The sequence below is a fragment of the Chanos chanos genome, chromosome 5, assembly GCF_902362185.1.
Source record: "Chanos chanos chromosome 5, fChaCha1.1, whole genome shotgun sequence".
NCBI classification, from domain to species: domain Eukaryota; kingdom Metazoa; phylum Chordata; class Actinopteri; order Gonorynchiformes; family Chanidae; genus Chanos; species Chanos chanos.
Window position 1 is genome coordinate 15,718,709 of NC_044499.1, and position 14,379 is coordinate 15,733,087.

General features: G+C 41.1%; 1 protein-coding gene across 1 annotated transcript in view; it reads left to right on the forward strand.

Annotated features, from left to right (window-relative positions):
- Window positions 1–14,379, forward strand: part of map4l (microtubule associated protein 4 like) — a 33,394-nt gene that overhangs the window by 2,214 nt on the left and 16,801 nt on the right. The window contains exons 2-6 of the mRNA XM_030773090.1: window positions 4,047–4,230; window positions 9,440–9,550; window positions 9,735–9,824; window positions 10,277–10,489; window positions 12,841–14,286. Coding sequence (XP_030628950.1) covers window positions 4,050–4,230; window positions 9,440–9,550; window positions 9,735–9,824; window positions 10,277–10,489; window positions 12,841–14,286 — 2,041 coding nt within the window. The 5' untranslated portion in view covers window positions 4,047–4,049. The remainder of the gene's footprint in view (window positions 1–4,046; window positions 4,231–9,439; window positions 9,551–9,734; window positions 9,825–10,276; window positions 10,490–12,840; window positions 14,287–14,379) is intronic.

Below are 14,379 nucleotides of genomic sequence, written 5' to 3' on the forward strand. Positions count from 1 at the left end.
GTGTGCGTTTGGGTGGGTTAATCAGCTGTTTATAAGTTTTGGGGTGCCCCATGGTTTGGCATAGAAAAGAAACTGAAAGACAGTCTGTGGCACAGAGACATAAACCCTTTGACAATGAGTGGTGGTCGGCTACAGCGTAGTCAGTAGCTTTGGATCACAATGGAATGCATTGACTCAGAGCTCCATCCCACGTTGCCTGTGCATTCATACAGGAATGCTGGAATAGGGAGTTTACACAGCAACACAAATGGGTACCAAAGCCAGCTGAATCCCAGTACTCTCAAATAGTACTGCAGTCTTAACTCTCCTTTAAAGCAAGACAGGAAGGAATGTTAGTTTACGTCGGTCCATGTTGACCGTGTCAAGCGTTTCAGTCGAGCAATGTCTGAAAAGACACAACTCTTAGTTTAGAGAGAGCAGTAGCTCCTCTTAATGTCCCTTATCTTTTGTTGCTGTTTATGTCCTTATAGATATCATGATGTGTATCTCATGATGTGACTGAAATGTAATAATAATGTTGTATTGTGTGTTATGCAGTCAAGCACGATATGCTGACATGGCTCTCCACACACTCATACACACACTGAAAAACGAGAAGAGAGTGACTGAGAGTGCTCTCACTCCAGTCTCTTGTGAGGGGAAGCAGTAAAAGAGAAGTGAGGTGATGTCAGCAGGACTAGTGGCATCATGCGTCACATAGAAAAAACTGCTGAATCACCAGCAACTCGCTCACTGCACACAGGACCGCTCTGAGACTGATCAACACGGGCCTCTGTGCCAGCCTACAGCCTACATTGCAGATCAAACCCAGACCAGAACAGATGAACCGACTGTTCCTCAATAAGCCTATACTGTGCCTGCTTCTCCCCCTTCTGAAGGAGCTGAATGTCATGTTGGTTGGGATAGCATAGACATGCACACCTGACTGTATTAGAATGACAGTGTGTGAACTCTCCACAGCTGTGTCAGAGAATAGAAGGAGAAATTGAATAAATTATCTTTAGATTGTAAAATTACGCTCATTGTGTTCTATGCCTTGTTTTGAAATCAGCCATTTCGTCTCGTCGCTATTTTGCAGGGCAGTCCCTCACACTGGGCAACTGCAGAGAAGAGAGAGAGTTGGCTTGTGTGGCAGAGGGATTGTGGAATTGTCCAGGGCAGAAACAGAGGGGAAAGCACTCCAGCAGTAATCCCTAACAGTGCTGTACCAGCTGATCTTTAGCCTCTTATCATCAGTCAGAGCATCCCAGTATACTACACGTTCATCCAATGCCACTGCCCCATGTCTGCCCACTTCTCAGAGGGGGGAGGGGCAGGAGAGAAGAAAGAGAGAATGTATATGCAGAGACAAAGCTCTGGATAAATAGTTTAAGTGAATAGGAAAGAGCAACAGCGAGAGAGGGAGAGGGAGAGGGAGAGAGAGAGAGAGAGAGAGAGATTTACGTTAGTTGAGGGGGTTTTGGTTCTGAAGCTGTAGCATTTTAATCCTATGTTTAGGCCTGAACAGACTTGCATAATCATATTAATGCTTTTTCATCAAACAGGGATGGATAAAGATTGACTTGTCTGATTTACCGGTTTATCAGCTCACCTCTCTCCGTCACCCTCAATAATTGTTTGCACAGCACGTCTCTATTTGTGTGCCTTAATGTCGTTGTTTTTTTTTCTGTGTGGTGTACTGTGATTTGAGGCTCCTACAGGACAGTGCAGTGTGTGTCATTATGCTAATTGGAGCTCTTTGACTGTACATAGTGTGGTCACTCATGAAACAATGGAACACAGTTCCTTCCATGCCAAACAAACATGCACTCTTAGGCTGCTGCACAATGACAGCTTGGAGATGGTTCTCCCTCTCTCTTTCTTTCTCCCTCTCTCTCTCTCTCTCTCTCTGCCCCTCCTCACCTCCCGCACATCCCCCCGTCTTTCTCTGTTTGTGTGTGCGCAATTGGACAATGCTCAATTGTTTGAGTGTGGAGTGTGTAGACGGATCAGAGAATGAGGATTTAGAAATGAGAAAAACTATAATGACTGCTGTGTTGAAGCATGTGTCATTTTCCTCACATGTAGTATAGGGAGCATGATAGTAACAGTTTTTTATTTGGAAAATCCTCGCTTTATATGTTTGATCATGCCCCTCATTCCTTCTTCCTTTTTTTTTTTTTTTTGGTCGACAATGAATTCTGATATTTTCTCGCGAAGTAACGACTGCAAAAGGTCATCAGGCCTCACTTTTTGAGGTTTATGAAATGGGAAGATTGAGTCGGGCCCAGTGCCAAAGACCAGAATCATGGCCGCTGTAGCACCTGGAAGTGCTTGAGATGGTGCTAATCTTTCTTTCATGAAAAGACTGGTCTGTTTACTCTTGTGTTTGGGCAGACTTACCGGGTTTCATTCTTTCTCACTGGCCTGTGTTGTAGGGGGAAAAGGAAGTCATGAAACTTGGACAGTCTATTTAGGGGGAAGCAAGAGAAAAAAAAACATATAAGGCTTGTTTGTGACATTGTCATTCTGCCTGTGAAATCTACAGTGATTTAGCATGTTTTAGCTTGTTTTAGCAAGTATGTTTTAACGTCACGTCAGTAAATCTCATTCCTGAACGTGATTTTCTATTACTCTAATGACTGCGTACATGAAGGAATGCAAACGTGTTATTTTCTGCACGTTCATGTTTGTTCTGATTAACAAATAGCATAGTTTTTTAGTGTCATGATGGCTACAGCTGGTCCCTCATTCTAGTGGGTATGAGTTGTTGCACTGTGGTATTTCTCACCAAGGAATAATATAAAATGACGAACAGCAGAGTTGCCAAACTTAATATTCATGGAATGAGAAATAGAAAGAATATAACAGATGAGTAAGCAGTCAGGGACATGTTGGAAATTGTTGCCAGGGATGTGGGTTGATGGCGAATGTATCATGTCATTATGTTTTGATCTCAGCCTGTTGCTGATAATTTATAAGACAACTGGACTTATTTAGCAAATGACCAGATTTAATTAACATTGATCCTACCATAACTCTAACATAATTTGTGTCTGCAACTTAATGCAAGATAAATTACTAAATATATTTATAATACTGAGAAATATATGTATATATGTAGAAAATCAAAAAACTATAAAGGAAGTTTGAATAGTAGCAGACCGGTAGAGCTCTGGACTATACTGAACTAAATTTCTTAGCATCGATTTTGAAGTCTCATACAGGCTCTATATTTAACGTTGTCTGTGGGATATAGGGTAACCTTTCTCTTTTGCCTGTTTTTGGTTTCACTGTGAATGGCTGGTAGATCACAGAATCATAGTTTGAATATGCGTGATGCCCAGGATATGTATGTTGGTTGTGCAAAAATGTTGTAAATATGACCCCATTTATTAATTCATTAACCTGAATGAATCTTTTCAACATTAAGCAAAGACCGGTAAGTGTTATGTTCTGGTCCATGCTCTAATGTTGTGAATAAGCACAGATTTTGTGTACCCACATAAGGAACACTGCCAAATAACCTATTTGTAATTGTGGAACTGATTGTGTAACAAGATTCAAAACTCCATCTATGTGTATGTATGACCACAGTGTTGATAAAAATGAAAGAATTTACTTCCAAAAAAAGTGACTTTAAATATCACTGTTTTTGATCATCATATATGTTTCATGGGCTTAGACAGTGGCAAAGGCATATGGTCATGTGATCAAATATCTGCAATGTCTGAACATCTGGTGTAGCCTCCTGCTGAGAGCTGCATGTTATAAGCCACCATTGACATCTGTGAGAGACCAGGATGTCAACAGACCACCACATAGAAATAAAAAGTTATTTTATTAAGGCTGTGGTGTATAGCCAAAATATCAGTTTTATTTCATGTAAAATCAGTACAGTATAAAATCAATCAACGACACACACCGTATTGCATTCTATTGCAGAGACAAAAAAAATAAATGATATAATTGAATAAAATGGTACTTTGATAAAACCGATCATTCTATAGCTAAGCGGCTCAAGTGTGATTGGTTGTTTAATCTTGATCTGTCCCTACCCGTTTCAGAAAATGGACCTGAGCTTGCGTGACGCTTTCACAGATGGCGCTCCCAAGCCGGGCCAGGAAAGCGTTCTGAAGAGGGACTTTGTGGCTGGACTGGAGGCAGAGAGCTTTGACGACAAAGTCGGGGAGACTGTGGGGAAAGCTGACTTCCGCCCTCTGATGGATGGGATGGATGGTAAGAGGGAAGGTAAGGTCAGATTTAGAATAGTGTGGTTTGGAGAAGTTTTTTCTTTTTTTTTTTTTTTTTTTTTCAGATTAAGCGCAGCTGGAAGTCGCTTTCGATAAGAGCTAAATGAATGAACGTAACGTAAGGTGAATGTAAAGCTTCTCTAAAATAGAAGCACAATTAGTCTCTTAATTGATATACTTTGAGATCTATAATGTAGGTGAGTTGTATCTTGAATGTTGTACGTTATGTCTGTTCACTGTACAACTGTATGCTAGGAGACCAGTGTCCATGTCTGCGTCACAGTGCGGAGTACAGTGTGTGTACATGTGTTGAATAATGAAGTGCTTGAAAGATCCTGTGGGACAGAGGAACTGGGCAGGACAATGATCAGGAACAGTCCCACCCCCTGTTTCACATTTGTTATTTACTGTCTTCCTTCCTTACTGGACTGCAATCTGATTAAAGGACTTTTCAGTTCGCCCGTGTTTGTGCGTGTATGTGCACACGTTTATCTTTGCGTTCAGGTGTTTATGTGAACATGATTTTTATGTTTCCCTCTTCAGTTTTTCTGCTAAACATTATGGAAACATTCAAAGCAAGACCAGACATTTTTGAACCTCCTGTGATTGTTTTGGTTGTTATTATGATTTAAGGGCACTGCTATTGTGAATCCTTCTAGAACTTGATCTGAGGTGGCTGCTTCCGTGACTGTAATTGAAAAATTTCCCAAACTTTATCTATGAACCTAACTGAAGGCCTTCGGAATATGTGTTCTTTCGCCAAGAGACTGCTTCACATTCCATGAAAAGTCACAACTCCTTTCGTAAACATGAGGAGCCTCTCCCTCCGTGGGCTTTGACCGTCATCTGTGTTTATGCTCAACTATGATTGTTTATTATTTACACAGATACATTTTCAGAGTTGTATCATCCATTATGCCCATCAAATGATAATGGTACTTAGCCCCCCATTTCAGTTCCAGTTTACCCAGATAGTCGCTAAAAGGGGTAATGTTTTATTTGGAGAGACAGTACCTATTACTATGTCTGCTAACATACAAATACAGTCACAATGAAGTACCCCAGACTATGGTGAGTGTCTGATTAATGAGGTTATTACTTTCATTCTTTGTGTCCACATGTCCGTTTCAACTGTCTTCATCTTTCTATCTCATTCTCTCTCTCTCTCTCTTTCTCTCTCTCTCTTTCTCTCTCTCTCTTTGGCTCTCTGTCTTCTTTAATCTCAGTATTGTTTAATGTATAGAGTCATTAGAGTTATCTATAGAGATTTGTGCTTTTCTACATGGCTGATAGCAGTCAGCCATGTTGACCTCTAGAGCATGATCGTTTTCGACTGGATGCAAAATGCGTAGACAGCAATACCAGCAGGAAGCTCTCAGGATGGACAGTGTGTGTGTGTGTGTGTGTGCGTGTGTGTGTGTGTGTGTGTGTGTGTGTGTGAGTGTGTGTGTGTGTGTGTGCGCGTGTGTGTGTGCATGTGTGTGTCTGCTGATTTCAGCAGATGTGGTATGACTGATATTTATAACTATATAGCATATCACATAACTATGGGCTCTAGTTTCTGAGAGAAGGTAGGATGTCATATCCCTCATTCATTGGTGCAGGGAATAAACAATGTCTTTATGTTCTTTATGTCACTGTTAGCATATTATGACTACATATATGTATGAAAATGCATATCTGAACAGTCCATGACCTTTTGTTTATATAATGACAGTCAGGGGTTTTGAGAATTCAAGAATAAAAGGACACATTGCAGTAATGCAGTAAAACTCAGGTTGAGGTCTGAGTTCCTCAATAGTCAGTGATCAGTGGTAAATATATCTGAAAAAAATTAGAGACATCAGTGATAAAGATGTTTTAAGACAGTAGATGTTAATTAGCTTGGTAACTCTTTGTCTGTTTGATGTGGCTCCTCAGACATCATCTTATCTGTTCTCACTGGGAAAAATTTAAGGGTAGTAATATTTAGTAGAGACAAAGAACGTTTATTTATTTATTCCTGGTTTTGGCAGTTGAACAGCATGTTAGCATGTACCTTGAAGTGTTTAAACAATTGATCAATAGGGTTTATGGCTGGAGTACCCTTTGGGCATGTTTCAAATTAACTTAGTAACAATCTACTCTCATCAAGCATGCTGCTTAAATGTTTAAAATGAATTTTTGAGCAAATTATGGTGTATAGCATAGATTTACTCCAAAACCAAACCCTTTCATTCTCTCATCCTCTCAAACTTTTCTACTGTTATTAACCTACTTCTTTCCTGTCTCAGCCCTCGGTCTAGACAGTAAATATTCATTAACAGACTGCAGACCACTTTAATATAACTTCCTCTCCTAGCTATCTGTCAGTCCGAACTCCAGAATGTTTCCAGTACCCTTGATTTATGTCATTTTTATATAAAGCTTGTCCAAAACCTTGGCCTTGGGGCTCAAAATGAAGCATCCATTATACCTTTATGAGAATTGCTTAAACATTTACAGCAACTTTATTGCGTTATTTATACAGCATCTGTGTAATGTGTGACACTGCAGTGGAAAAGAATATCCTGACAGAAGACAGATGATTTTAAAATAAACACCCCAAACAGGCAATTACTTTTCACACAAAATATGGAGTTTTCACATCTTAATTTAAATCCACAGTTACAGTTAACCAGACATGAAAGATAAAATAGTTTACAGTGACAGCTTATGTCCTTGATGTAGACGAAATGTACCCTTGAGTCTGGGACTCAATTACTTGAATTTCTATGAAAATATATATTTGCAGTTTTGGACACAATCCATACTCCAACTCCAACTACCTTCTAATGAAATAACATGACATTTCATCAGACAAGGAAATGTTCTGATGTGCAAGCTATGAATATTGCACAGTGAGTCACTTTGCCATGAAAGATCTATCCTAGATCCCTAAATGAACCCTAGATGAGTATTACTTTTTCAGTCAGTTTACCAGACCCAAGGACAGTGTCAAGCTATTCCAGGGCTTTGCCTTTGGATATATGAGTGGAGATATAGTATGTATACACAACTCAGCAGTACATTTCATAGTATTTTTAGAGTGCCCTGATTGAGCCATACATATCATAATATTAAAACTACATACATTATGTGAAAATGGCTCAGAGGACATTTAGATTGGAATTTCCTTGACATTATTTCACCTCTGTATAAATGCTGGAATGTACAGGTTAAAACTGGTCACATGCCTGTCGCAGTGATGACATGCATCATATCTGGTACAGAGGCATTAGGCCAAAACATATGTACTGAAGAAAACACTACATTATAATGTCCAGATTTTTCTTCATATTCTGGTTTGGATTAAACAAATGGTCAACATTACATTTTTTCATGTACAGCGGTCCTCTCACAACAAGAGCTTTCTGGACATTAGCTCTTTGTTGGATAATGTACTGTTTATTGTAATGGACATCTAAAGCCAGATTAATTTTGACCTCATTTGTGCTTTTAAAATCTGTGCCAACTCATGTGTCGTACAGCAAGACACAAATCCCTCCCTTTACTTTTTTTTTTTTTCTTATTGCTGATAACCCTGTTTGCTGAGTAAATATGTGAGCATTGATGCAGACTATGACACATAGTCTAGACTAAGTCTGTTTTAACCTTTCAGGTTGAACTCTCTTTGGAGTAAATTGAGGAGATGGGGCTCCTTTGTGAGTATTGCCTTATGTAATGACTAATGGGTAACTGACAGGGAAGGACATTGCCCCTTCTCTGGCACGGACTGGGGCGCCTTCTGCACTAGAATGACCTGGCAGTCTGAACTCATACCACCCAGTCCCTCACTTCTCTGTTTTTTTTTGTTTTTTTTTTTTAAATTTTTTATCCCTTTTCATTAGTCATCAGATTTGGATTTAAACACAAAATTCCACTGAGGGTTTTCACACATCTCATATGCTCTTAAGGGTGTTTCCCCGTGAGTCATTACAAGTCTTTCCCTGTCATCCAGAGGTCCGTGTATTTTCAGCTTTGTTTTGTGGGTATTTGTGTCCAGTTGATTCTGTTTATTTATTGAGTTCCAATCAGTAAAAAGGGCTTCAAAAAATAAACATCATCTGTCTTATATGTAACAGAGATAGATTTCTTTTCAATGTAATCACACATATCCTTAGTTTGATTTTTTTTTGTAACGCCAGATGGTCACAGCTGTGATAAGCACAAAACAGCTTTGAGCTTGTCTCGCGTGATGCTCCCCTCCTGTGCCATGGCCGATTTTGGTGCTTTTTAAAGCAGCATTTTTAGAATTGGAAGAGAAGGAGAGAAAGAGGGGGGCAGAGAGAGAGGGAGGAGAGAGAGAGAGAGAGAGAGTGGGTGAGAGGATTGTGGAGGCTGAGCATATTACATGAAGCGTAAACAGTCTCAGCACCTTAGTGCTCTCCTGAGGCTGGCCGCACTCCTCCTCACCAACATGCAGCGCTGGAACTGTGCCACCCAACCCCTCAGAGGACAAACTGGTGCTCTCTCCTCATCAGCTCTGACAAATAGACTGGCTCCCCATGATCCACCCTGGCATCTACACATATATGTTGTCCTTTACCACACAGAGGATAATTAGATGCTAATATGTGCAGTACCTCAGGATGAAAGCAAAGCTCAGTTGTCTGCCTGAGGCTTAGCTAATGCTGGATTTTCATGTCAATCACTCTCGACAGTGACAGGATATGTCGCTGCAGGAACATCAGATGGACTCAGCTGTTTGTGTAACCATGGTAGCATGTCCGCAGTGCTCGTTCTGTCTTCTGTTGTCATTGTTACTTGTCATTGGTCACTCCTCAGACTGGGCATGAATGGGGATAAGCTCCACTTCTCTGCTATTGACTAGGAACGCATTGGGCCGGGCTGTCAATTGGATTTCATGATAAACTTTCAAGCAACTGTAGTCAGTAGGAATGTACAATGTCCTCCGGGGAGTCGGATCATGCTGACAAGAACATTATGTTCACTACAGAGCAGTTTGCTCTGCAGTTCATGTATTATGTTGTTATGGTTTATGGATATCACAGTGAGTTCTTCTTTTCAAGACTGTCATAGTTCACTGTGGCTTCCAGTCTTGGCTGCCAGGATTCTAATTTATTGTTCATAATCCTTTTAGAAGAAGAAGATGAAATGTATCTAGATATATGTGACTTATAATGATATATATCTCTGTTGTTTTTCTGCTCTCTCTGATATGATAGGTTCTGGTTTTATGTCTGGGGCCCAAATTGGAGGTCAGCGCCAGGATCCTCAAGGAGAGCATCGTTCCAGTCCACTGGGGCAGCAAGCCTTTCGTACCGATTTTCTGTCAGGTGAAGCATCAAGCCTGTATATGTTACAACAGTTTTCCCTAAAACTGACACAGAAGGAACTCATTTAAATGAATGGAATGAAATTTATGCATAGATCTCACATTAGAATTACTGAATAGGCAGTGGATGTGAAAATACATGAAAGTGAAATTATCTGTCTCTCCCTCCTTTTCTTTCTCCATAGGCCCAACATCACTGATGGGCATGTCTGATCAGTGGGGAAACCAGCAAATGGGCTCTAAGATGAATGACCACAGCATGGATTCCTTTCTAGGTTACTATTGCAAAAATGTTAGCCCATAAGGGTTATGATGTCATGGAGATGATTACAAAAATGATTTTTTTTTTTTGGGGGGGGGGGGGGGGGGGTAGTTTGGTTTGGTTTATTTGACAGTTGACAATAGAATGAATGTCCTCTGTTTCCTTCAGTCCAAAGAAGTGCAGAGTGTAGGTTTGTTTTCAGTTGTGTTTGTGCTTGTTTGGATGTTAGCAGTGTGCTTTTCTAGTGCTGTGTTTTGCATAGCGTCACCATTATTCTTCAGATTGTTTTCTGCATCACGTGGCAGAAGATCAGATGAAACACAAGACACAGTTTTTTCAAATTATCAGTCCAGTCGGAATACAAATGCATACAGTATATTATACATATATTGCAAATATTACATATTACATATATTATATATACAGTCACATATAAATCTATGACAGTATCTCATTTCTCCTCAGGTTTGTCCCAGCCAGGGATGAACATGAATACACATATGAGCATGAATGTGAATATGAATGTGGGCGCAGCCCCTCTTCAGACTTCGCAACCTCCCAGCATGGGTGAACCATTGAAAACCTCTCCTCTGTTTGGCACTGAAGCACCCAAACCAACCCAGACACCTGCTAAACCAAGTGACAGCAGTCCTTTTAACGTCCAAGACAACGCTGCAGGTAAAATCAAGCCCATTCTGTCACACTTCACCAAACACTATTAAACAGGCAAGGCCCAAATTAACAGCACTCAAGATAGGCAGTGCCAATATCTGTGCAGGATCTTGCATTTGCCATGACACATTTGACCTTCCAAACACTTAAGCGTCTCTGCAGTGTTATATGGACCACATATTTCTGTGAGACATTGGACAAGATACCTGCAGGATAAAACTACAGTTGCATACTGCGCTGTTCGTCTTTTTCTAAAAAATTCCAAGCTTCTTATAAAATGCAAGTAACATTGTTGGTATTCACATTTAATCTGTGACTAGTGTCTAGTTCTAAAGGATCTTTTTTAGTCTCTTTTATGCAATAGCTACTGCCATGCACCAGAGGGCTATTTCACTGCAGTACACAGGCTTCTTAAGTCTCCTAGATAAAGACCATGTCCTTAAAAGTCAGAATGTGTAGGAGGTTATGAAATCACTAGTTTAGTGCGGATTGGATGGGCGACTCAGTGGAGCAGAAACTCAGGAATGCTCCATAGAAAACATCACACATAAGGTCTTAAGCACTGATACAGCACAGTTCTGTGCTCTAAACCTAGGGTTGTTTGGACAACACCAAAAAAAGAAAAAAAAACACAGTTACACAGTTAGTTGTTCGTCGATCATTTCAGTCTCCCAGGATGTATATCATGATTTCAGTCCATGGGAAACGTTTCAGCACAGTCACCTTCAGTCTTACTGTAGGGGTTTAAAGGTTTAATTTTACTTTTATTACTGGTTGAATGAATGGGTTGAATGTACAATTGTTTGTATTTAAGCATGCTTTACAACTGGTGGAAGAAGGTTTGACATTAAGAGACTATGACGAGAAATACTAAACACAACAGCATCCAAAACACCATTCATTCATGTCTTGTCTGAAACTGTCTGAAATTTTTATTTGCTCATGTTTTTTATGAAATTAATGTGTTGGAAGTAACATGCATTCCCCCACCTTAATGAAATTGGATGTTAAATGTTTAGATATTGTTTAGACCCTTATGTAGATAGCGAAAAATGCCGCGTCAGATGGAATAATGTTGGACATGGTCAATAAAACATCCCAAAGTATCTGTACATCATAACAGTGTGAGTCTGCACTGAGGACTTATGTGTGTATGTTGTGAGGGGAGAGACATTTTAAAGATTCATCTTCCCCTCTCTGATATCGCTCTCCGAGTTAAATGGCCGTTAGACTGAGGGAGTAATGTGGCACCTGGCAGACTGCCAGGGCGTGAATTAGAATGCACTTACACCTTTAAACAGCTATATAGCCTGAAATATAGATGCTACTGTCTATGGACCTCCTCCTCAGGTGTCTATTTATAGTCTTATGATCAATGAAGTGCATTGAGGCACAGACTCACAGTCTTACTATGAAGCATCATTTTGCCAGTTGGAAACACCAAGATCAATACATTAAATCCTTGTTATTTATACCTGCTGTCCATTGAGAGTTGGATGAACTAAAATCTAGATTTGTAGAAATCTAAGACCAAAAACCTAAATTACTAAAATCTAAAATGTGAACTAGTATCCAAATCTAAAATCATTACTGTATCACTTAGAGAGACAAAATCAGTTTTTGAAGTCTTCTTTAATGTTCTGTCTAAAGTTGTAATTGTTCTGAATTTTGTTTTGGTTTGTAGTGTGTCTTTTTATTTTAGAGTGTTATTACTTTTTTTCGTCACTCATACTTTGTCCATTGTAAATATTTTTTGTCTTCAGTACAGAGTGTTACACAGGGCACTTCATGCCATATAATTTCTCTCTGTGTCCTTTGTCTCCTGTGTGTGTGTGTGTGTGTTTCAGTGACTTGTTTATGTTGTTTACCAGTCTGCCTGTCACTTCATTTTGAGTTTATCTGCCCATTTGCTCTGTCACTACTTCTCTTAAGTGAACCCATCCTGGTCTCCACACATTCTCTCCCAGGCTGAGTTTGAACAGTCACACGAAATCAGCTCCTGTCTGTAACGGAAATAGTCACAGGAAACTAGCCTGTCTAGGCATTTACTGTTTCATTTATCCATGTAGGGGTCATATAATCATGTACCCCATTGAAATATACTTTTCAATGCCCAGAAGGATCACCTGAAGTGAGGTGTTTCATCATGTTTATCTTCACAGTGGGGATTTCAAAGGTCTGTTTACATTTCACCACAAATTATTGCATTATAATAGAAAGGATCAGTGGTTAATACGAACAGTTAAAATTGCTGAAAAAATATGTTGTGAGATTTTGATTTGGAGATGCACAAACAGTGTTGACAGATGATGTGTTTGGTAGATAGTGACACTTCCTCTTCCTCTCTGTACACCAAGAAGTTTGGGGGAGCCCTTGGGGAGGTGAGGACAAGCTCACAGTGGAGCTGCCCCATGCCCCCAACTCCTCCACGGCAACCAGTAGGCAAGCTGACCAAGAACCTCAGAATCCCACAGACCCATTGGGCTCCCCTGGATCCCAGTGTGAAGATGCAGCATCAGGGGAAGAGAGGGAGAAAGAAGGTGGCAACTCAAAGCAGCAGAAGAGGAAGAAGAAGAAACGAAAGAATAGGGAAGAGGTTTATGACCTCCTGGAAAGCCTTGGCTCTCCAGAGTCAGAGGAGACTCCCTCAGAAAGTTCGAATCACGGCTGCCCTTCGCCACCCAGTAGGGAGGAGGAGATGTGGGAGAGTGAAATTCAAGAGAGGGGTGGAGGAAGGGTCAAAGCCAGAAAGAGTAAGAGCAGGAAGAAGCTCCCTGAGGAATGGAGCGCACTTTCAGATACCTCTGTCACGTCCCATCCTCATGAGCCAAGTCCCTTAACTGCGATGGGTGTAGAGTTCAGCACCAGTGACATGCATGAAACCCAGAAACCCTCTGGCCATAGCGTAGAGCAAGGGACAACATTACCCTCCTCCACACCCAACCCTTTTTCCCTCACAACCGCTACCCCTTACTCCCCGCTGTCAGATAGTCAGGTAGACACCTCCATGATGTCTGGCTACTCACACAGCTCCCCCTCTTTCACCACTGCCACCCATGCTGGAGACTTCACCCTCAAGACTGATAGGGATGACAAGAGTCTCTCAGCTCTAGATCATATTGTGACTGATGCCTTTTCAGGTATTACTGATATGGATACAGACCACTTGCTGGACATCCCTAAGTCTACTGCCATAAAAGAGACCCCTAAAAATGACACATGTCCTGTTATTTCCCCTTCCAAAGATTTGTCTGAAAAAAAGAGTGTTGATCTTCAGCCTGAGATCTCTCCCAAATCATCTGAGGGCGTAAGCTCTACTTTGGATGAACCTTACCGTCATGGTGATAAGACCTTGTACGGTACTACCTTGCATGAAGTCAACCAGTCAAATCAAGTTAAACACACTGAATTGACTGTAGATGTAGGTACGACAGATCATTCTATTTCTTTCCCCTCAAAACTGTCCTCATCAGATACCCATCCATCCTTTGATCCCAACCATAAGACCACCCCTGCCCTCAGCCCAACCTCCCAGACTGTCCTATTCCTCGATTCTGTCTTACAGACAGCCACCGCAGATGCAAGCCCCCCAACTCAGAGCACACCCGATCTCACCCCCACCCTTCAGGTCACTGCTACACCTACCCCAGTCTCTCAGAGCCCCTCAGCTGTCAGTCACATTTCCCCACCTGCCACCCCCAGCCCTGCAGTGAGCTTGAGCCTTAACCCTGCGGCCCCGCCTTTCATCCCTTCACACACAGAGCACCTGGAGCCCCCGTTGGCACAGCCCCCCCTGCTGGAAGGTTGGTGATACTGAAGACTGTATCGAGATGATATACATAATGCATGGCTCAATTGAGTGGGCCCTCCTCTGCTTAGCTGTTTCTATAGCTTAA